The sequence below is a fragment of the Papaver somniferum genome, chromosome 5 (genome assembly GCF_003573695.1).
Source record: "Papaver somniferum cultivar HN1 chromosome 5, ASM357369v1, whole genome shotgun sequence".
Lineage (NCBI taxonomy): Eukaryota > Viridiplantae > Streptophyta > Magnoliopsida > Ranunculales > Papaveraceae > Papaver > Papaver somniferum.
Genome location: NC_039362.1, coordinates 208267970 through 208291624, shown reverse-complemented (window position 1 = coordinate 208291624; position 23655 = coordinate 208267970). Strand labels below are relative to the sequence as shown.

Genomic DNA, 23655 nt, shown 5'->3' with positions numbered 1-23655 from the left:
ATGGATCACCAACAATTTTTTTTTGATAACACTAGAGGTCATGTTATCAGTGAGGCAAATGATAACATCAAACATTGGTACAACATTCAGGAAAGTTTCTGGAAGACTATGAGCAGAGATCAAAGTATTGAGCTTGGGGATAGAAATACCAAATTCTTTCGTGATTCTGCTAGGAAAAGGATGAAAAGAAATAAGATTGATGCCATTCAAAATGCCAAAGGTGATTGGTTATCTGACAACTCTGCTATCACTGCCTGCTTCACAGATCAGTTCAAAAACATGAACACTGCTGAACCTACCAATCTAAACCCTGATATCATCAACCTCATACCCACTACTACAACTCAAGCTGAGAATGAACATCTTCTATCCATTCCTGATGCCTTGGAAATCAAGACAATGTTTTTTAATATGGAAGGTGATAAAGCTCATGGTCCTAACGGATTCCCACCAAATTTATTTCAAGCCAATTGGGACATTATTGGTAATGATCTACTAAGCATGGTTCAAAACTTCTTCAACTCTGGTTTCATTCTGTCTGAAATGAACTCTACTTTCATCTCTCTTATACCCAAAACTGAATCCCAGATTAGTCCTGTCCACTTCAGACCTCTATCCCTCTGTAATACCACCTATAAAATTATCTCCAAACTCATTGCCAAAAGAATTAAACCTCTTCTACTCAAACTTATATTCCCATTTCAATATGATTTTATTCATGGAAGAAAAATAATCATATAATGTTGCCATAGCTCATGAGATAATCCATCATATGAATACTAGATATGGAAAAAAGGGTGACAAAGGTTTAATGGGAATCAAGATTGATATGGTCAAAGATTTTGACAGAGTAAATTGGAAATTCCTTCTAGCCATTATGAGTAAAATGGGTTTCAGTGGAAAATGGTGGCCAGCTTATTCATCAGCGCATTTCTACTAGAGAAATGGCAGTTCTAGTCAATGGTTCTCCTGGAGAGTTCTTTAAACCCTCTAGAGGTCTCAGACAGGAAGATCCTCTATTTCCTTATCTCTTTCTCTTATGTATGGAATCCCTCTCTAGAAACTTAATGCAAGCAGGGCATGATGGTTTTATCCATGGCATTAGTATTTGTATTGATGCTCCTTCTAGCAATCATCTTCTCTTTGCTGATGACTTCTTAGTCTTATGCAAAGCCAACATGCAGGAATGCACCAACTTAATCAACATCTTCAACTCCTTCATTGCTTCTTCAGGCCAAATGATCAATTTCTCCAAATCTAGTATTTTCTTTAGCAAAAACACCGATCCTGCTATTGCTAACAACATTAGAAACTTCATGCAAGTTCAAAAAATTGATTCTAAAGATAATTATCTGGGTTCCCCTTTATTCACCAATAAGAGAAAAATCCAAGCCTTCAAACCTTGTATTGACAAGCTCAAATTCAGACTAGCTGGATGGAAAAGTGAAAATCTATCTCCTATTCACATAGTTACAATGATATCCAGTGTAACCTCCACCTCTACCATTTATCAAATGAATTGTCCAAGATTCCTAAGAACATGTCAGGAGATTAACAAACTTCAAAGAAATTTTCTATGGAAAAAAGATCCTGAAAAACCTAAAGATTTGTTATACATTATTGTTTCCATGTGTCTCCAAAGTGATACTCTTGGAGCTGATAAAGGCTATATATTTCGTTATGAAAGGACTATGTAAACTTGCGTTTCAGATGTTGTTCGTATGATGATACCCAAAGGTTAATCATAATTGTAATGTATGTAATGGAGCAATATAATATATTTATACATAGTAAATGATAGGTCTTTTCGACCCAAAGGTTTAAAAGGTCCATTGAGTACTATGTATAGGCTGATTAGTCTTGTTTTTTGTTTGGATTCTAGTATATCACAAGTTTATCCAAAAGTGATTTGTGATGGTACTGAATCTGTATTAATGTTTAACATGGATTGTGCTATATGTCTGAAGAGATGATTGCTTCTTTAACAATGTAGTTCATGTCATCTGAATAAAGATAGTAGTTGTTGTTGTAAGCAATTTATACTATCTGAACATAGAATAAAATGATGAAGTATGAACAATATTGTGTAGTCACACAACAGTGGGAGCATGATAATTCTTGTTCTCTTATCATTTACACATGTTCTTACTGTTTATATTTCATTGAGAATGGAACAACAAGGTCTCTTCGGAGATAGCTCTTAAAAGAGTGCAGAAAAAGTCTTTTCGTAGACGTATGTCATAATGACAACAAAAAGTACTTAAAGAGACTGCTCATGTTGAGCACATAAAATCTCTTCGGAGATTGGAAAGAAGTCTCGTATCGAGTACATAAAGTCGACATATCTCATATTGAGTACAATAAGTCGACATAGCTCATACCGAGCACAGAAAGTCTCTTCGGAGACATCTCATAAGGAATTTGAGCTTGCTGTAGTCTCTTTAAATGGACATTAGCAGATCTTAGTTGAGATCTTTAGGAATTTTGCTGTAGTCTCTTAAGTGAGACATTATCAAATCTCAGTTGAGATTATCAAAAATCATACTGTAGTCTCTTAATTGAGACATTGATGTAGATATTAATTGATCGTATAAAGAAATCTCTTCCTAGAGATAAAAGGTTGTTTTGAAATAATAAAGTAATCTATTGACAGAGATGTAAAGAAATCTCTAGAACTATATATAATCTTAGTAATGATTACAAAGTCTCTTAAATGAGACATTGGCAAACTTGTCTTGAGATTATGAGAAAATCTCTAGAATCTCAACTATGATTATAAGAAGCTCCTGAATTGAGACAATCAATGTCTTCGAACATTATTTAGAATCCTCAGTTGAGGTGTGAAGATCTTTGTTGTAAAGATCAGTTGAATGCAAAAGTTAAGCTTAGGATTGTTGTATGTCTTAGTTTTCCGATTATGGAAATGGCGTATGCATCTTCTAAATGGTGTGTAGGTCTCTATAGTCGAATGCTAGCATACATTTAGTTTAAAAAATGAAATTTTTTAATAGTACCATGATAACAAAAATTGCTTGGAGGATGGTAGCTGAACCTGATTCCTTATGGACTACCACCACGAAAGCAAACCATCTCAAAAATGATCTTATGATCAGAGTGGATACAAATCCAAAAAAAAATGGCTCTTGGTTATGGAAAAGTATTCTGGAAGGGGCGCCCAACTTACAACAATATTATAACTGGGAGATAGGAAATGGTAAATCTATCAACATTTGAGAGGGTAGATGGATTGATAAAAAAAAGGAAATTCTAAAAAAACCACCTCTCTGCCCAAACACTCTAAACACAGTAAATCAACTCATGGACAACAAAGGAGAATGGGATATGGATATCATCAATCTTTGGTTCATTGTTTAAGATCAAACAACTATTAGACACACCAACAAGAATACTCATAAGGAAGATGCTATAATCTGGAGCCTAACAAAAAATGGAAATTCTCTGTCAAATCTCTTTATGACAGGAAAATTCAAGATAAGTATAACGATGATACACTTAACCCTCCTTGGAGTCAGATATGGAATCTGGGCACTTCTAATTCTACCCAAATGTTTGTGTGGAAATGTGCCCATGGGATTCTTCCAACTAATGCCAGAATAACCAGCATCCTAAGCTACATTGACTCCACATGCAATCTATGCAACAATTCCAAGGAAGATATTACTCACACTATCCTCTCTTGTTCTTCTGTTTCTGAGGTCTGGAGTTATTTTTTTGGTCCTCATCACCAATATTTCAACAACTTTGGAGACTTTAATGATTGGATGAACAGCTGGTTTCAATCGCATAATCAACAACAAGACTGGATTCCAATTTATGCTACTATAAGCTGGTTTATTTGGAAAGCTAGATGTGATTTTTTTTCAACAAGATCAAACCTTCTTCTAGCAGAACTGCCAATAAGATTACCCAACATCTTTGCTCTCATAACATGGTCATCCATAACCTATCTCACATTCTGAACAATTTATATATTACATAAGGGATGAGCAGCAGAGAATTGACAGACTAAAAAATAACCACAAACAGAAATTTGCGTTACCATTAGCATTAGCTACATGAGCTTTATTTACATGGAGCCAAGCGCTGATAATTTATCGTACACTAACTTTGCTCTAATTGCAATGAATTACGAAGGTACCTATTTGGGGGCAAGGAATGTCAAAGACACTATCACTGGAGACCGAAGATCAAGGCGTGGAGCTGAACTAGCCACTTAATGGGCCAAATATATGCAAAGATCTAATGTAGACTTCAAAGCAGAAGATAATGCAACTTTGACAGAAATTCAGGATATCTATAAGTGCTTCAGCAATGGAACGAGAGAGCTACTGAGATGAAGAGTCATAACTTCATTAGCTCCTCCAACTAGCTCACCACCGATAAATACGGCAGGTACCGAAGGACTACATCCCAACCTTATAAGTGCTTTCTCGATTTCTTTTCCTGCTCTGGGTTCTTCATCGAGTTCACGAACTGTTGGGTTTACTCCGAGATCATAGAAAAGGGTCTTGATAGTATGACTCATACAACATGTACTCTTGCTAAAGATCATTACAGCTCTTTGTGATGCCAATCTTGTTACTCTCTCCATTGTAAATTGAAAATGTGTGATCTAAGGAAGTTTATCTACTACCTTGGAGGATATTCAAAGCTTGTTATGAAGTTTTGCTTATAAGTAGAAGAAGCTTGGAAGTGTGATGATGAGAATGAAGTTACAATGTTGGGTTATTCATAGATGATAAAGGAGCTAGCTAGAAGGTGCGTGATGGGTTGATGCATTCTTGTGAAAATAACTAGTGTGTGTGTGTTAGTGTGTGAGAGAGGCCGGTCATGAAATGAAGAATATTCTTTATAGATATTTGGGTTGGGATATAATAACCCCCAAATCGATAGCGATCATATCATTTGTTTGATAAAGATATACACTCAACTTTAATTCCTACCGTACCAGCGAATTGCTGAAAGAACTGAAGATAGCGCCGATATCTAAATTTATATGCCCCCACATAGACTTTATTCATGACTATACTATTAATGATTTTATTTTTAGAATATTGATACAGTGAGTACTACTTGTACTCGGGAATATATGATTTTTGTTTCATACTTGTTAGCCCATTTATACGAAAATGCTATAAGACACGCGATCAACTCGTGTTTTAATCCTTAAACTTTTTCCAATGGAGTAAGCAAATCGCGTTTAATTGGCGTGTTGCCTATACGATCACTATTCATAGCATAGATGTCCGGAAATGTTAAGTCTGTTTCATATGTGCATGGACAGCTTGGTTATAGATCTAGCAAGCTTAATCGAGGATCAAAATCACTTTATCAATAACGAAAGTTACTAAACTATGATAACTGATCAGCATACGTAGTTTTACGTAGTACATAGTTTGGAGTCGAACTATATCTCTATGTATAGTGATCAAGTATGGACCATGTATGTATATATTAGGGACCAGCGTATGATGAATCGCCACGATAGTGGATGACACCAGGTCTCTTAGATGTCTCTCTCTCTTTATCTTTCGATCTTGTTTGCTCTTTGCTGTACTTTTCTAATGCTTTAGCTGAGTTGGAGAAGAAAAAGGGGTTGAGTTTATCCAAAACAAGCTAGTTTGTATGTCTAATTAATTCCTTTTATGCATGATCATCATTCTCTTGCACCAATATTTAGACATAATTATTTACAACATATACAAGAACAAATAAGATCGAAAGATGGCATATTATGGTACAAAATTGAAATGATATATGAACAACACTAAATAGCAACACCTATATCAAAACTGCGTTATATATCACATGATTTTGAGACGATGTACGTAGCTAAAGTTTGATGGATAGAGAATAGATAACTACTTTTGATGAGAAACATCTCGAACTAATTTCGTTCTCATTGCATCAGCAATTGATATGGAATCTTATGAAGGCAACTGGGGGTCCTTTTTATGTTCTCTTTTGAGGCTACCATGTGATCGAAGATGATACCACGTAGTCGACGCGTTAGTTATTTAAGATATCCACGTAGAGCTGATTGCCGGAAAGAGAGAATCATGAGAATGAGCAGAAGGATTGTAAAGTGATGAGAAAATTAAACGACCCAAGAAAAAGTGAAGGGTCGGATTGTCAATGGGTTTCTTATTTCTCTTTTTAGCAGGGATCGGCAACTTCTGCATCAAAAGTATCATAATCATAATCTGAAAATATCATATGATCAGCTTAGCTATGGGTGTTACTCTTTCCTGGTAAGTATAGTACACCTTTAAGTACTTGTCTATTGAAAATAATAAACCAAGACTATATTTGGAGGTGGAGTTAACTTGAGAAATAAGTTGTTTTGGTTCTAGAAGAGTTCTAAAAGAGCCCTAGAAGAATTTTATTTTTAGAGTTTGATTTTATTAGGAAAGTTTTTTGAGTTATCTTCAAGTTTGTTAAACTATAAATAGGCTGTTGAGCCATGAGAATTTGTACACCGAATTTGTAGTCGTTTATTGCTTTCGCGTTTGCTTTCCTCTCTTGTCTCGATCCTACAATTGGTATCAAAGCGAGAGGGAGAGGGAGAGAGAGGAGAGGGAAAAAGAGGTAGATATTTTTTTTTTGTTTTCGGTACAGATATGTCATGGTTTGAGTTCAACGAGCTGATGGTGCGAGTTACATATATGGGTATATAGCTTGGCCGTCGTAAAAGTAAAATAAATAGAATGTCGGTTGCATCAGGTCTTCACTCTTGTGTACGCAAGATGAAGATGGGATTTAAAAAAGCTGGTTTAATAAAAAAAGATCATGTCAAGAAAATATCGTAGTTACGTGTGCTACTGTAGGTTTAGGTGTTGGTGGATTTGACCACCTAAGTAGTGCAGGTGTATGCTGGACAAGGATAAAAACTAGGTTTGAAGTGTTAGAAATTTATGGGCCTAACTAACCTCGAAAATCGGGTTGCAAGGTTAGAGTTTGTTGGAAAAAATTGGGTTTCACAAAGGATGAATGAATCAGAGAAGAAAGTGTTGCACTCCAAAACTTTCAAGGCTTGTATAAATTTCTTTTAGACAAATATTTCTACCCTCCCAATAACAATTGGCGATTACAACAGGTATGCGAAATATTGCCTTCAGGATACAATGAAAGCCCTGCAACGAAAACTGAATTCAAGGTTTGTACCCCTTGATTCAATCAAGAACACACAAAAGAGATTTCTGATTTCTGATGATGCTTTTTGAAACAGAGAAAACAGATTGATTTTTCTTATATGTTAAACGAAACTGGGAGAAGCTATTTATAAAGGGTTTTGCACCTGTTGGGAATAGGTTTTTATTCGCCTGGGGGGCGATGCCCCCCAGGACCCCCCTTTGGTTAGCGGCGTTGAAAATATTCCAACATTCTCCCCCTATTTTCAAAAACCATAAAACAAAGTTAAAACTTTTAAATCAGAGTGACTGCATCACCGAGGTGACTGCCTACGTACCCGAGTGGGATCAAGCCAACGTAGTTCAAGCACAATTGAGACTAAGCATCATCGTTGAAATCAACACATAAATGATAGGTATATTTTGGATTTGAACCTTCACTTAGTGTAAGAAACTCAAAGCCTTATCGAGGTTCTATGGTGAAACCAGTCTTGAACCAAGTACCCCTTATGATAAAACCGGAGTCTCCACACATATTGATTTCATAAAATCATGTGTTCTGTAGCCAAGCACGTTAATGGCCATGTGCTTATATCCTTGTTCATGAGTCTTCTTTAGAGAACGGTCTTCTTCTCTTAGGAAACGGCCTTATTTCCATACTCATATAGGTAAGTCTCGAAGGTGTTTCTGCGATACACCTTTTACTAATCATAGACTCATTAAGGATTTACATCCATCCTATTTTCTTGCAGAAACCAGTACTAATAAGAAATGGGAAGTTTTTATATTAGTGCTCCATAATCCACATCCATAACTTGTTGGTACCACATTGAACCTTGTTTATCCTTTTCAAAACATAGGTTGGGTTTCTGCTATGGGAGATCAAACTTCCTTCACAGACCTTAGTCCCATTTCTTTCCTTTTTATTGAAACCACTAAACTTGGTAGACTTTTCGTAAATGGGTCTGCCAAATTTCTCTTTGATTCAATAAAGTTAACCGTAACTACTCCCCTCTTGAGTAGTTGCCTAACCATGTAGTGTCTAAGACTTGCATGTCTAGACTTTCCATTATAAGTCTTATTAGAGACATTATAGATTGTAGCTTGATTATCACAATTAATCAAGACCGCCGGAGTTGGCTTCTTCCAAAAAGGAATTTCCATAAGTAGGTTTCTAAGCCAATCTGCCTCCTTACATGCATCAGTTAAAGCTATCAATTCTGACAACATTGTTGAATCAGAGATACAAGTCTGCTTCTTGGAACTCCAAGACACAGCAGCACCCCCTAATGTAAAAATCCATCCAGAAGTTGACTTGGAATTTGATTCTACATTGTTCCAGTTAGCATCGCTGTACCCCTCTAGTGCAGCGGGATAGCCTTGGTAATGCAAACCAAAATTTATTGTTCCTTTCAAGTAAGCCATAACTCTTGAAACTGCTTTCCAGTGTTCATATCCTGGATTACTTGAGAAACGACATAATATTCCCACGGCTTGGGCTATGTCCGGTCTTGTGCAATGCATAGCGTACATAAGACTCCCAATAACACTAGAATACTCAAGTTGAGCATGAGTACGGCCGGTGTTCTTCATTAACTTGATAGTATGGTATAAATGAGTACAGCCTGGGGGGCGATGCCCCCCAGGACCCCCCTTTGGTTAGCGGCGTTGAAAATATTCCAACAGAGTTGCCCATGCCTTATTAAGCATAAATCCTAAGTTGCCCTAAGCGATGTGGGTATATAACTTGGCCGTCGTAAAAGTAAAATAAATAGAATGTCGGTTGCATCAGGTCTTCACTCTTGTGTACGCAAGATGAAGATGGGATTTAAAAAAGCTGGTTTAATAAAAAAAAATCATGTCAAGAAAATATTGTAGTTACGTGTGCTACTGTAGGTTTAGGTGTTGGTGGATTTCACCACCTAAGTAGTGCAGGTGTATGCTGGACAAGGATAAAAACTAGGTTTGAAGTGTTAGAAATGTATGGGCCTAACGAACCTCGAAAATCGGCTTGTAAGGTTAGGGTTGTCCATGGCTTATTAAGCATGGATCCTAAGTTGTCCTAGGCGATGTGGTACTATTTAACACCCCCCAACGACTAGGGCTACACTGAATTGATGGGTATGACAGCCGCTGACTGAGCTACACTGACGGGTATGATACGAAAGCCGCGGACTGGGCTACACTGATGGGTGATACAGAAACCACGGACACACGGATGGACATGGGTGGGTTGAGAGGAGCCTTGCTCTGATACCATGTTAGAAATCCATGGGCCTAACTAACCTCAAAAACCGGCTTGCAAGATTAGGGTTACCCATGGCTTATTAAGCATGGATCGTAGGTCTTTCTAGGCGATGTGGTACTATTTAACATGAAGAAAATATTCTTGCAAGCAGGTGAAAACACGGAAGGCCATGTGGTTTATTGCTGTTGTTTCCGTGAAAGGTGGAGGTTGAAGAAGAAGAATATTGGGTCTGTCTTTTTGGAAGTTCTACATATAGATAGATGATTGCCCCCGACGGAATTCAGTTAGGTTTTTAAAAGAAAGGATGAGGTCAAGAGAAGGAAGAATTTGGTGGAGCTTAGCAAACCAAGAAGCTAGTAAAGCAAGTACTTTGGTGGTGATAATCTGCAATGGACTAGGTGAAGACGTTTGTTGATGTGTGATCGCATAAAAAAAAAAAAAAAAGGGTCAGAACTGGGTTTAGAAATTGTGATAAACAAGGAAAGTTGCTGCTGTATTACGTGGTTGTTTACCAAAAGTTTGAAGATGTAATCGATTGCGAGCAGGAAAGGAAGTTTTGGGTGCGACTTAGTTGGAGTTTTATGTGAGATTTGATCAAGCATATCTGTGAAGAAACTAAGCTGGGTTGCTGCCGTGATTGGACTTTTTCGTCTTAAGTTTTCGGACAAGAAGACGACGATCTTGCCGTCGTTACTACAAAGTTGCTGAATAACAGTCACAGTTAGTGACGAAGGCTGTCACGGTTAGTCACGGTATGTGACGGAAGGTTGTGACAGAACCACTTATAAAGTGTGGCGGTCTCAATCAAGCACGGTGGAAAGAAGTTTTGTGAGTCGTAGGTGGAAGACGGGTGTTGAAGCTTGTTCTGAAAACTGTTCGGAATATATGGAATAGGTTCGGTTTGCGTGGCGCATGCAGTTTGATCAGCAGTATCACTATGTCTCTCGCGTAGAGAGTTAAAAGCCCAGGTTGCAACCAGGAGTAACAGTCAGGCAAGTTCAACCAGATGCTCGTTATTAGGCCTGTCAATGGAAATCCGTTAACCGTTAGCCGAATCCGATTACCCGGTTGCCGTTACGTTTAGTTCCATTATATCCGTTATCCGTTACCGATAATGTAGCGGTTAATTTTATCCGACGGTGACGGCAACGAAAGACCTATTTCCGTTAGCCTTAGTTCCGTTAACCGCTAACGTGTGCCTAGCACGTGTAAAATTCATCTATACCTAGGTTACTATACTCGAATCAACATCATTTTCATCTTCTTCTGTTCTTCAACTGAATCAACTCACAAACGAGAGAAGAAAATTGAAATTAGGGTTTTCAATTCGTGAAATTAATCATGACCCAAAGCGAAAGAGGAGCATCCAATTGCGTTGGTTCATCAAAAATAAGTCATCCCTCTCAATCACTTTCAGTTGCATCTGAATTACCTTCTGCATCTCAAGTTCAACAATCAGGAATTCAATCAACACCTGCTGTTGTTGCAACAGAAGAAGCAGTAGAAGAAATAGAAGTAGATGAAGATCCAATTATAGCTGAAGCAAAGAAGAAACTGCGTGCAGTAAGGTCTGATGTTTGGGATGATTTTGAAAGGTTAACTGAAAAGAAGATGGTAAAAGGTAAGGAGATTGGGATACTTGTAGCTAAATGCAAACATTGTAATAAGAGAATGACTGCACCCAGTAGCCAAGGAACCAGCAAATTGCATTACCATGCCAAAACTTGCCAAAACAAGACTGCAAACAAGAAAGGACAAACAAAGATTACTACAGTCAGAACAGGTAATGCACAAACTAAGCTTGCTAATTGGAAGTATGATGCTGATGCTACTAGGATACTAGTTGCCGAAATGATTGCTAAACATGGTTATCCAATCACTATAGTTGAGCATCCATATTTTGTTGAGTTTGTGAAGTCTTTAAATCCTACTGCTAAACTTTACACTAGGAATACAGTTAGGGAAGATATCATGAAACTAAGAACTGAGTTCAAAAAAGAATTACAAGACCAATTTGAGACAATCACATCTAAGTGTAGTTTAACAACAGATATGTGGTCATGTAAGCATACAAAGGATGGTTATTGCTGTGTGACAATGCATTACATAGATGATGATTGGAAACTGATTAAGAAAACACTTGCATATACTTTAGTGCCATCACCACATTCTGGAGAAGTTCTAGCATCTGTAGTGAAATCAGTATGCCTAGATTGGAACATAGATACTAAGCTTTTTGCTGTTGCTGCTGACAATGCTAGCTCCAACAATGTTATGATGGACCATCTGAAGAAATGGCTTGATAGCAAAGACTGTTTAGTTCTTAATGGGGATATGTTCCAAATGAGGTGTAGTAATCATGTATTACACTTGATTGTAGGGTGTGGAATGAGAGTGGCTGCTCCATTTATAGATGCAGTTAGAGAGTGTGTAAAATATGTCAAAGCAAGTCAGGCTAGAAAAGAGAGATTTGAATTTTCTATTGCTCAAGTTAAGCTTCCTTCTTCAAGGTCTGTGGGTTTAGATGTGGATACCAGGTGGAACTCCACCTATAAGATGTTAAAGGATGCAATCTTTCTGAGACAAGCTTTTGTTAGGCTAGCTGATTTAGATAATGACTTCAAGATACTACCAACCTCTAAGGAGTGGGAACAAGGAGTACACATATGTGAATGTTTGGAATTGTTTGATGTCATTTCAACCAAATTTGCTGGGATTAAGTATCCCACAGAAAATTTATATTATAATGGGGTGCAAGAAGTTAATAGATGCATTAAGATATGGGAATCAAGTCAGCATGAGTACATCAGAGACATGGCCAATAATATGAGGATGAAATTTGATAGCTACTGGAAAGAAAGTAACACTTTGATGGGCATTGGGGTTGTTTTAGATCCTAGGTACAAAGATAAATGGGTGGAGTTTGTTATGAAGAGAGTATATGGTGTGGATCACTATAAAAGTCACTATAACAAATTTGAGCTTGCACTCAATGCTCTTTTCTGTGCTTATGAAACAAACACTACAGCTCCAGATTATTTTGATATTGCAATGCATTCAACTGCATTTGAGAGCTGTGCAGGTACAAGTACAACAACATCATATGGATTTGGTTATGATGATTTCATTATGGAAAACAATATGTTTGAGGTTGAGAAGTCAGAATTGGAGATATACTTAGCAGAACCAGTTCTTCCTAAAGGCACGGATGCTGAAGAAATGAGGTTTGATATCTTAAGTTGGTGGAAGAATCATTCTTCTAAGTACCCAATTCTCTCAAGGATTGCAAGAGATGTATTGGCTGTTCCAGTGACAAGTGTAGCATCATAATCCATGTTTAGTATTGGTGGCAGAGTTCTCACATCTCACAGGAGTTCATTAGCTCCAGATCTTGTTGAAGCTTTGCTTTGTTTGGGTGATTGGCTGCCAGATCTCACTCTCAGTGAGAGCAATAGTTGTGTTACTGGTAAGTTTCCTTATATCTTAATATTTTACTAGCTTTTACTGATAGTTGTGACTGCACTGACATTGCCACTTTTATTGGCTTATTGCACTGACATTGCTACTTTTATTGGCTTATTGCACTGACATTGCCACTTTTCCAACTTAAGTTGCTTCACTGACATCACTGTCTAACACTTTTCATTTTCCTTTCAAAATGCAGAAGTTGAGGACTAAGGAGGAATGCAGTTGGCATTGGAAGTGGAGAATTTGGAGATGGAGGAATGCATTTGCAGTTGCAGATGCAGTTGGCATCCCTTTGTCTTTTCTTTTGCAAAAACTTGGTTTTTTTCTTTTGATAGAACATGTGATGATCTGAACATGTAATTTGGTTTAGAACATGAACATCTGTATGTTTTTTTTTCTGTGTGTCATGGATTTAGAACTTGTTTGCTTGGATTTAGAACTATTCTATGTAATTGGTTTGTGTTTTAAACCTGCTTTTGTGTTGTCCTGTGACATACCAGTTAATACCGAAAAATTAACCGTTAGCCGATAAGTCCGACGTAACGGCAATGGTTTTGGATTTTACAATTCCGTCGGCATTTAACGGATAACGGTGAACCGCTAATTTAAACGGCAACGGTAGCGGCAGAGCCATTATTTGTTACGTTAAGTGCCGTTGACAGGCCTACTCGTTATTATTCGAGGTGTTGAAAATGGCTATGGGGGCTGTTCAGAATCGTTTGATTTCTGTGTTGAGTAGGCATGTTTGTCTATCAATAGAGTTTAAAACTCAGGGTTAAGCCAGCGGTAACGGTCAAGCAAGTTCAACCAGAACATCTAGTTTATGTGACAATCTAGAGAAGAAAGGTTTGTGAACTGAAAAATATCAGTCGTAGCAAACATCACAATAGTGAGGTTGTGACTCTTGTGTCAATAACATGTGAAGTGGGTAATAAGAAAAAGGGTTTGGTTAGTTGGTTTCTTGTTCGGTTAGCAAGTGGATAGAGCGCAACAAAAAGGATTGTGCTTCTAGCTTGTTAGGGAACGTTACTATGATGCTGCGGTATCATAGGGAGATAGATGGATATGCAAGTTTGCATGCTGTCTAGGGAGTACAGAAGTATTCTACTGAAGAAATCAAAGGGCATGAAGAATTAGTGAACATGCCGGGAAGTGTGTTGAAGGGTAAACCGTTTGTCGGTTACAAACATATTTAAGAATATTTTCTTAAGGAAGTCTTGGTTTAAGGGAGGATATTGGAAATAATAAACCAAGACTATATTTGGAAGTGGAGTTAACTTGAGAAACAAGTTGTTTTGGTTCTAGAAGAGTTCTAAAAGAGCCCTAGAAGAGTTCTATTTTTAGAGTTTGATTTTATTAGGAAAGTTTTTTGATGAGTTATCATCAAGTTTGTTAAACTATAAATAGGCGGTTGAGCCATGAGAGTTTGTACACCGAATTCGTAGTCGTTTATTGCTTTCACGTTATGCTCTCCTCTCTTGTCTCGATCCTACATTGTCTTATCGACATATGTTTTCTTTCGGTGATTAACTCTGCACATAGACATACAACATCTTATATATTCGCTCACAAATGTATGTTACTTGTGATACTACGTACTATTTTGTGTCTTATGAATAATTCTATTTCATCGACTGTGATCTCTCTTATGTGTCTCTGGTTGTTCCTCTTCCAAAGAACTTTGGATACTTTGAGTGAAGCCAGATAAAAATGCTGCAATGGGTAGACTTTAGCCGCTTTTGTTTAGAACGGTGTTAGCTAGCGCTATACTTCTCCTAAATAAAATTTTGATTATTTTTGAACTTTTATCGGACTTTTATATGCATGCATTAATAAGTTGTTTACATCGTGAATTCTTCATTCTTCATTTATGTTTTGCTTATTTATTTATTTATTATCATTTACACTCATGTACTTAAAAGAAATCATTTTAAAATGTTCGCCCCGAACCACTGAAATAGTGGTGACTTATTTTAAAAAAAAAACCATCATGGTTATGGGTTAGTTATTTAATGCCGTTAGCCTCCCAATGGGTGAATGCTGGGATAACAAACTCATATGATAAGCATAAAGAACATGACATTATTTATGATTTTTAGATACCTGGAATTTTTTATTTAATAAAGAAATTACACCACTTTATCCCTTTCTACTAGAGTGATTACCCAAGATGGAACATTGTGTATCTCCTCCAAGCAAGACTTATTTGTCCTACAAATTTTAGAAACAAAATCTGCCACATTATTGTAATTTTTTGGAACATACGTGATTCCTTATATAAGAATTAAGATTGCCTAATACTAGTTGAATGTCTCTAATATATTTCTTGTTTTCCCATCGCTGATCAAATGGAATGTCTTTAGTGATTCATTTGACAACTACATCAGCATCCGCTTCTATTGTTATCAAGCTTCAAAGCTACCACCCATTGCAGAACAATCTTTCGAACTCACTAAAAAGTGATAACTAGAAACTTTTTAGCGGTAGTGCAACCGTAGGGAATCCACTGTTCTAACATCCGAATTTTGGGCCATGTTCATATCGTTAAAGACATCAAAAACACGGAGTTGACCAAAAGTACAATTTGAAACTCGCTCGGAAAATCTACTTTGTTTCATAACATCAGACGTTTGAACGTCCATTGTACATTTCGGGAATGCTACTGGAAATCAAGATGAACATGAGCCAATCCCACAATGCACCATCCAACACAACTACAGAGAAGGAAATCAAACGACGGATGGGCTAGAAAATCTTACGGCGGATATAGACCAACATGTTGGTAAACTTCTCAACACCGATATATGGGACCACACAAACTCATATTGCATTAATCAAATTGTAGCAGATGACTTATCATGTGAAACACACCCTCGTGTAATTGTGAATTAGTTCTTAGTAAAATTTCATGCTAAAAAAAAACAAAACCACAAGGGGTAGTAATAACTATTATATATCGAATGTTTAGACCAACATCTATGAATACCTTTATTCTTTATCTTATCCCTTTCTCTCTCAAATTTAAAATTAATCGCGAGAAAGGTCTTAACTTCCAAAATAGAAACCGTATTTTGATAAAATTTATATTTTTTTTATTGAAAGGGATCGAAAAGATCTACAAAACAAGATCCATTGTTGATATGAAATTCGAAAAGAATAATAATAATTTGAAACTCGATCGAGGATACATTATGCACCCAGTTGCAACTTGGCCAAAAATTATTACGTATAAGAATATGCACTATGCAGCCAGGTGCAACAGGGACAAAAACTATTTTCTATATGAATATGCATTATGCGCCTAGGTGCGACCTGTCCCAAATCTATTTCGTATAAGAATACACATATGCACTCAGGTGCATCCTAGTTAAAACATTTTTCCTATAAGAATATGCATGTGCATTATGCGATTATAGTTTTATAATTGGAGTAGACATTCATTTCTTCTTCTAGGATTGGAAAATAAGAAGAAGTAGAGGAAAAAACAACAACTAGGGTTTGTGATTTGTTACAAAAAATGAAACTTTATATATAGCAACGATGAAGACTCTAGTAGTGATGAAGAAGTGGGTGCATTGGATAATCATAACTTTGATCATACCGATTTGGGATATTTATCAAACGAACAAGACTATGTCAATCAAAGCATAATTGAGGATCTTTTTAAAGAACAAGAACAATATAAGTGGGTAAATGAAAGTTATAACGCTTCTACTGGTCAGGTATATATATATATATATGCGTTCTAATGGGTCGTAATGAAGCTCATAATCATACAAACATAATAAAATTTTCAAATTTTTTTTTCTGTTAGTTGAAACCTAGAATCAGTATAGGTGGTGCTGTCGCAGATACCGATTTTGGGTTTTCCACAGATATGGAACGACAATCGGTCATTGTTCATATCCACAAAAGACCAATTATCGTACACTTTTGGCGGGATTGGTAGGTGGAAAAATCGGTTTTTGATTGGTGATATTCATACACCGATTCCTTTGATCGAATAGTGCTTTCGAAAAAAACACAAAATCTAAAATCGGGCTATGTAGGTTTATATATAATACGATGTGGACACAAAAGTTTAGAGTAAAATGCATTTTCAACCGTACAAGAATCAGAGTACATGTCACACAATATGAATCGATTGTTGTTTCTGGGAAATTTTGGACAAAATTCATTAACAATGAGTTCCTAAACTAACTCCTCAACACCGACTGTTATTCATATACCGATTCTTGTTGCTTGATTTGTTGATGTATTTTGTACACTATACATCGAAGACCAACTAGAACTCGTATCTCAGATGGGGATACCTCTTCCACTATTGCACTGAATCAGTCCATATATGCACTAACGTTAACCAATTGTAGTTGGTGTTCATCGCATCAATACGAAAAAGGTTTATGTGAGTGTACCCTAAGCACCCATTCTGGACGATGTTCTCGTGTTTGATGAACATCAATGGAAATCTGTATACTTAATACATACATAGGCCGATTCTTGTTGATTTTCCGAAAAAATTTACGCGGAAATTTTAGAGATTCATAGCGAGGAAATTGGTGAATCTCTCTTAAAAGGAACGGGCTTTGGCTCAATCACCCGAATTGTTTATCGCCGGAAATATTTGTTTGAAAAACCTAAAAGCTCCTTGTTTTTGGATTATATTTTAGTTTTTGATTTTTGATTGAAATTGAGAAAAGTTAGGTTTTGATTAAAGATTTTGACTAAAAATTGTTAGTAGAAATGATTTTGATTTTATATTTTTTTTAGGTAAATAGAATCATTAAGATTAGTATAGAGAGTGGTCTTAATAATTAATATTTGTTTATAGCAGATTGGTATCATCCTCCCCTCATAGAATGGAAGCTCTCTTAATTAATAATTAATTTATTTATTTAATAAGAATATCAAGATGGAAGGCTCGGAGTTTGGGTCTCTAGCGTTGGTCTTGTAGCCTTTCGAGCTACTAAGTAGTATTTTCATACACTTTAGGCATTCCTTATCATCTAAAAAGTTAGGATGAAATTTTTTGATAAGCCCCAAATTGGCCGGGATAACTAAACACCTTCCTTTATTTCGATCGATTCGTAAACAATATATCAGAAAGTAGTGAATTTTTATTTCATTTCATCATTAATAATTAAGAATCGAAATCATGAAATAGTAAGAGAATACATAATGCAGAAAAGATCAGAAAAAAGCAAAAGTTGGCCACTAAAAGGTGCCTCTTGCTATTACTACTGCATCTGATTCCTAACTATTATCGCTCCACTAAAAGGAGTATTAAAGTACTAAGAACTCACACAAAAAGGAGTATGATCATCAATTGCCAAAGCTATTAGCTTGAAATTAACTAACCAATGACTATCTTAATTATGTATTAAGGGTCAAAATTCTGTAAATAATAAGTAATATAGTATTAATCAAAGCCAGATAGCTCCTGCTTGCTTTAGCAATGGAACGAGAGAGCTACTGAGATGAAGAGTCATAACTTCATTAGCTCCACCAACTAGCTCACCACCGATAAATACGGCAGGTACCGAAGGACTACATCCCAACCTTATAAGTGTTTTATCGATTTCTTTTCCTGCTCTGGGTTCTTCATCGAGTTCATGGACTGTTGGGTTTACACCAAGATCATAGAAAAGGGTCTTGATAGTATGACTCATACAACATGTACTCTTGCTAAAGATCACTACAGCTCTTTGTGATACCAATCTTGTTACTCTCTCCATTATGAAGTTGGAAATGTGAGATATATGGAAGTCTACTACCTTGGAGGATACGCAAAGCGTGTAGTTTGTAAGTAAAAGAAGAGATGATGCTTGAAAATGTTTGAATTCAAAGCTTGTTATGAAGTTTTGAAGAAGAGAAGAAGCTTGGGAGTGTTTGAGTTTGATGATGAGAATGAAGTGACAATGTTGGGTTATTTATAGATGGCAAAGGAGCTAGCTAGAAGATGCATGATGGGTTGCTGCATTGTTGTGAAAAAACTAGTGTGTGTGTGTTAGTGCGAGAGAGGCCGGTCATGAAATGAAGAATATTCTTTGTAGATATTTGGGTTGGAATTTAATAACCCCCAAATCAATAGTGGTCATATCATTTGTTTGATAAAGATATACACTCAACTTTAAGGAATTCCTACCGTACCAGCGAAATCCTGAAAGAACTGGAGATAGCGCGTCGATATCTAAATTAATATGCCCCCAAAGAAACTTTATTCATTGCTTATTCATTTTTATTTTTAGAATCTAGATACAGTACTAGTTGTACTTAGGAATATATGATTTTCGTTAATAATGTGCCCATTTACATGAAAATGCTGCAAGACACGCGCTTGACTCGTGTTTTACTCGTCAGTTTGGACGCGACAAAATCAGGTTGGTGCAATTTTTGAATTATTCAAAACGGACATATATGTAAGAAAGTTGCGTGTAAGTGGCACATTGTCCATTACAATTTGCATAACATACTTGTCCAGAAATTTCGGTGTGTTGTGTTTTTCATATGCATTGTTATATTAATTAATTAGCAAGCTTAAGTTATTTATGGGGGATAAAAATCTTCTTATGAATAACTAAAGTATGATGATAACTGAGTATATATATGGAGGTTTACGTAGAACATAGTTTGGAGCCAAACTAATTCATTATAGTATATAGTGATCGACTAGGGACCGTATATATTAGGGACCATCCTATGATGAATAGCCACGTTAGTGGATGACGCCAACTCTCTCTAGCTGGATTTCACCGTCTCCTTTATCTTTCGATCTTGTTTGTTCTTTGCTGTACTGTTCGAATGCTTTATCGGTATTGCAGGATTGAAGTGAGTTGTAGAAGAAAAAGGGTCTGTGTTTATCCATTTCGGGTTGGCCTTGAATATCATGATGCAACTTTATCTATTTATTTTCCTTTATGTTCAAAACAAGGTTCGTATGTCTAGTTCCTTTTATGAGCAATCTCTTGCACCCCTATAGAGATTATTTTTATTTTTTCAGTCGAAAAGCCAAATTAAACAAAGAATCATGCTTTCGCAGCTTCACGTACTCTTAAGTGCATAACTAACCAATGAACATGCACTTGTAATTAAGCAGTCAGATGAACGCGTATAGGATTCATAAATTTACTGTGTTCATATATAAGAACAGAGGAAATCGAAAGGGGCATATTGTGGTACAAATGAAAATGATATATGAACAACACAAAATCGCAACACCTATTATGCATCATTACATGATATTGAAAGAATGCACGTAGTACAATAGTAAAGTTAGATGGATAGACCATGGATAACTTTTGATGAGATCATGAGAAAGATCTCGAACTTCCGTTCTCATTGACATCTTCAGCAGTTGATCATATGGAATCTTATGAGGCAACTGGGGTCCTTTTTATGTTCTTTCTTAGAGAATACCATGTGAAGAAGATGATACCACGAAGTCGACGCGTTAGCTTTCTAAGATATCCACGTAGAAACATATAGCCAGAAGAAAATAAAGGAAATATAAGAATGAGCAGAAGGGAAGGGAATATTAGTGTGAAAATTAAACGACGTGAACAAAAGTGAAGGGTCGGATTTTAATGGGTTTCTTTCTCTTTATAGCAGGGGTCGGCAACTTCTGTATCGAAAGTATCATGCGTAGGTTTGTAGATAATCCAACCGAGAAGAGGGGTAAAACCTTGTGCTTAGGTTTTTGGTCTCTTTGGTAGGGAGGATTGTGTGCTACCGTGAAGGTCAATATCGGTGTGAGAGAAAAACTTATAGAGAGAGGGTTTTGGTGTTCTAGTGTTTAGGGTTTGGGGCTTTGCCCAATGGTAGAGAGTTGATTTCTATGGTTTGTCCAATGGTCGGTATGTCTTGTTAACTCTTTGGGTCTTGTCTTGGGTTGCGTAAAGAGCATAATGGAAGTTTTTCTGGTGGTGTTGGCCGTGGATGTAGCCTGTAAAGGTGAACCACGTATATCTTGTGTTGTGGTTGTGTGTGCTTCTTTATCTTCTGTCTCTCTCTTATTATTTCTCCCATATTTGGTTCAAATCACCAATTGCCCTTTGTGATCCTGATTTCCGCTGCGCTCGGGGTGCCAATTTTCCTAATAATTGGTATCAGAGCAAGGACGGGCGGGTGTGATTGAACCTGGAATTGAACGATGGTTTATTGTTCGGGTGGAGAGATATGTTTTTGAAGATAATATTTCAACAGGTGTTTACACAAATATGGGTTTGTGATGTGATTTACAAACTGGAGGTTCAACTTGGTAGAAATGTATGTTCTTCTTTTAGTTATATGATGTAGTATGGGATGCAGAATAAAACTGAATGAGGTGGAATACATATTTACTTCTTGAAAAGTGTTAGTAATCATACACTATAAAGAATGGGTTACAAAGTTTGAAGAAAGGATGGGGTTGTGAGGTCTCATGTAGAAGCAAGTCCAGCAACGCTTCGAAGTTATGTACGAGATGTTGTAGATTTATGTTCTTAAGTATATGTTAAAGTATTCTTGATTGCTTGCACGTAATATCAAGAATGCGCCCGATCTCGAAAGCATGTACAACGGTAATATGGACATTCACACGGTATATATTCTGAGCGAGTATGTTGGGTGTGATGGTGGTAAAAAGTATGTCAGATTGGTGATGGCTTTGGGAATCGCTCAAATGATTAAGCATGTTAATCACAGTGGAGATGTCTGATGGTTTGTTTTAGATACACGGTAATCATGAGATGTGATGGAATATGATATTGAAGCTAATTCTTCCTTTCTGGGTTAGAGTTCAATATGTTATTAGCTTACTAGTTAGGTTGAGCTAATAATGATTCTTCTGGATGGTTCTCTTGTTGATCGATGGTGGAGTCTGTGCAAGGATTCGTTGATGGTGGTAGAAGATTTTCATGGTGTTTATGAAGCGTGGCCAGTTTCACAAGTGTTCTTCATGAAGAAGATGGTTTGAAGATTTTTCAACGTCATGGTATTTTGGTCGAAGAGATGGTTCTATGAAGATGGAAGTTCATGTTCGAGCTTCAAAATAATTCTAATGGTATGTAGAGATGGTCAATAACTATGGTGGAAGATGAAGGTGATTTCATGTGATCGTCTCATGCTTGAAAGCATGATCCGAGGTGGAGAATTGTAGGTTTAGTCGGTGGAAAGAGTTTGTGTTTGGTCAAACTCTATATTGACTAAACTTGTTCCTAAAGTTTAGAAAATCTTAAGAGCCAAGTCAGGAAATCTTGTTCCCAAAGTTAGGGCTTCTTGAGGGCCAAGTTTGTGTATCTATATATAGGACTAGAATTGTAGGTTTGTAGATAATCCATCCGAGAAGAGTGGTAAAGCCCCGTGCTTAGGTTTTTGGTATCTTTGGTAGGGAGGATCGTGTGCTACCGTGAAGGTCAATATCGGTGTGAGAAAAACTTGTAGAGAAAGGGTTTTGGTGTTCTAGTGTTTAGGGTTTGGGGCTTTGCCCTAAACCAAGTTTCTAGTATTTCCATGTTTCTCCTCTGTTAGTAGCAGCTATGAAGACGGTGTAGAAGAGAAGACGCGAGGATGGTTTGGAGAATGTTAGAGAGTTGATTTCTATGGTTTCTCCAGTGGTGTTCTTGGGTATGTATTGTTAACTCTTTGGGTCTTGTCTTGGGTTGCGTAAAGAGCATGTAACGGTCTTTGATTAATGGAAGTTTTTATGGTGGTGTTGGCCGTGGATGTAGCCTGTAAAGGTGAACCACATATATCTTGTGTTGTGGTTGTGTGTGCTTCTTTATCTTCTGTCTCTCTCTTATTATTTCTCCCATATTTGGTTCAAATCACCAATTGCCATTTGTGATCCTGATTTCCGCTGCGCTTTGGGTGCCAATTTTCCCAACATCATGATCATAATCTGATCACATCATATCAGCTATGGGCATCTAGATCACATCTAGTAACTCTTTCCTAGTAAGCACGTGTACGTACACCTTTAGGTACTTGTCGCAACGACATCATGTTTTCTTTCACTCATTAGCTCTGCACATATACATATATAGTATCTAGTAAATGCATGTTACTTGTGATACTCCTTGTCTCAAACAATTAGTATTCCTCGCTATTCGCAGCGCAGACTGTTGATATCCAGCTTAGTCTCTTAGGCAAGATGGAGATACTATGTACTATCTTGTTTATTCAGGATATATATAGTTCTATTTCTTCGACTGTGATCACTTATGTCTATAGTTTTTGTTGAAGGTCAAAGTGTTAAACCAAGATATGGTAAATGGGTCACTGAAGCGACTAGTACAAGTTGACTCGGATTTGGTGAAGCAACTAGCACAAATTGACACTGTGTGTTTTTCTTGAATATGAAGTAAACTTGTGAAGCAAGTTTTTCAGTTTTAGAGTTTGGTTACGTATACTGTTTACTTTTTTCTAGAAGAGTGCTATTATTAGAATTTTATCTTTGTCAGGAAAGTACTCTTTGCTTAGTCATCAAGTTTGTTAATCTTTAAATAGGTTGTTGAGCCATGAGTTTTAATGACACGACCAATTAAGAGAATTAGTTTCAATATATCTTCTTCATTTTTCATTAAGTCTTTGATATCAGATTTTCTACATCTCGTATCAGAGCAAGAATATCTTTGGGTTGTGGTATGAGTTGTTGAGAAGAATAAGATGACAACTTGTTTAAGTTCAATCAAAGTACCGGTGTTTGAAGGTAAAAACTTTGAACATTGGAGGATTCAGATAGAGAATATCTTCACATATCAAGAGGTGTGGGATATTGTTGATACAGGGTACATAGAACCAGTAGAAGGA

General features: G+C 36.7%; 3 protein-coding genes and 1 long non-coding RNA gene across 4 annotated transcripts; 2 read left to right on the top strand and 2 right to left on the bottom strand.

The window, feature by feature from the left end:
- LOC113280657 lies at nt 1–1697 on the top strand. The gene is made up of 2 exons (XM_026529256.1): nt 1–622; nt 898–1697. The coding sequence occupies exons 1-2, from the start codon at nt 1–3 to the stop codon at nt 1695–1697; spliced, it is 1422 nt and encodes a 473-aa protein (XP_026385041.1).
- A 2585-nt stretch (nt 1698–4282) lies between these two features.
- LOC113278520 (monothiol glutaredoxin-S7-like) lies at nt 4283–4694 on the bottom strand. Its single transcript, XM_026527343.1, has one exon. The coding sequence runs from the start codon at nt 4610–4612 to the stop codon at nt 4316–4318; it is 297 nt and encodes a 98-aa protein (XP_026383128.1). The 5' UTR covers nt 4613–4694; the 3' UTR covers nt 4283–4315.
- Nucleotides 4695–12732: 8038 nt separating this feature from the next.
- LOC113278519 lies at nt 12733–13336 on the top strand. Its single transcript, XR_003325548.1, has 2 exons — nt 12733–12865; nt 13064–13336. It is a non-coding gene; the product is annotated as an uncharacterized LOC113278519 (long non-coding RNA).
- A 4650-nt stretch (nt 13337–17986) lies between these two features.
- LOC113278518 (monothiol glutaredoxin-S3-like) lies at nt 17987–18753 on the bottom strand. The gene has a single exon (XM_026527342.1). The coding sequence runs from the start codon at nt 18600–18602 to the stop codon at nt 18291–18293; it is 312 nt and encodes a 103-aa protein (XP_026383127.1). The 5' UTR covers nt 18603–18753; the 3' UTR covers nt 17987–18290.
- Between the last annotated feature and the right edge of the window lie 4902 nt (nt 18754–23655).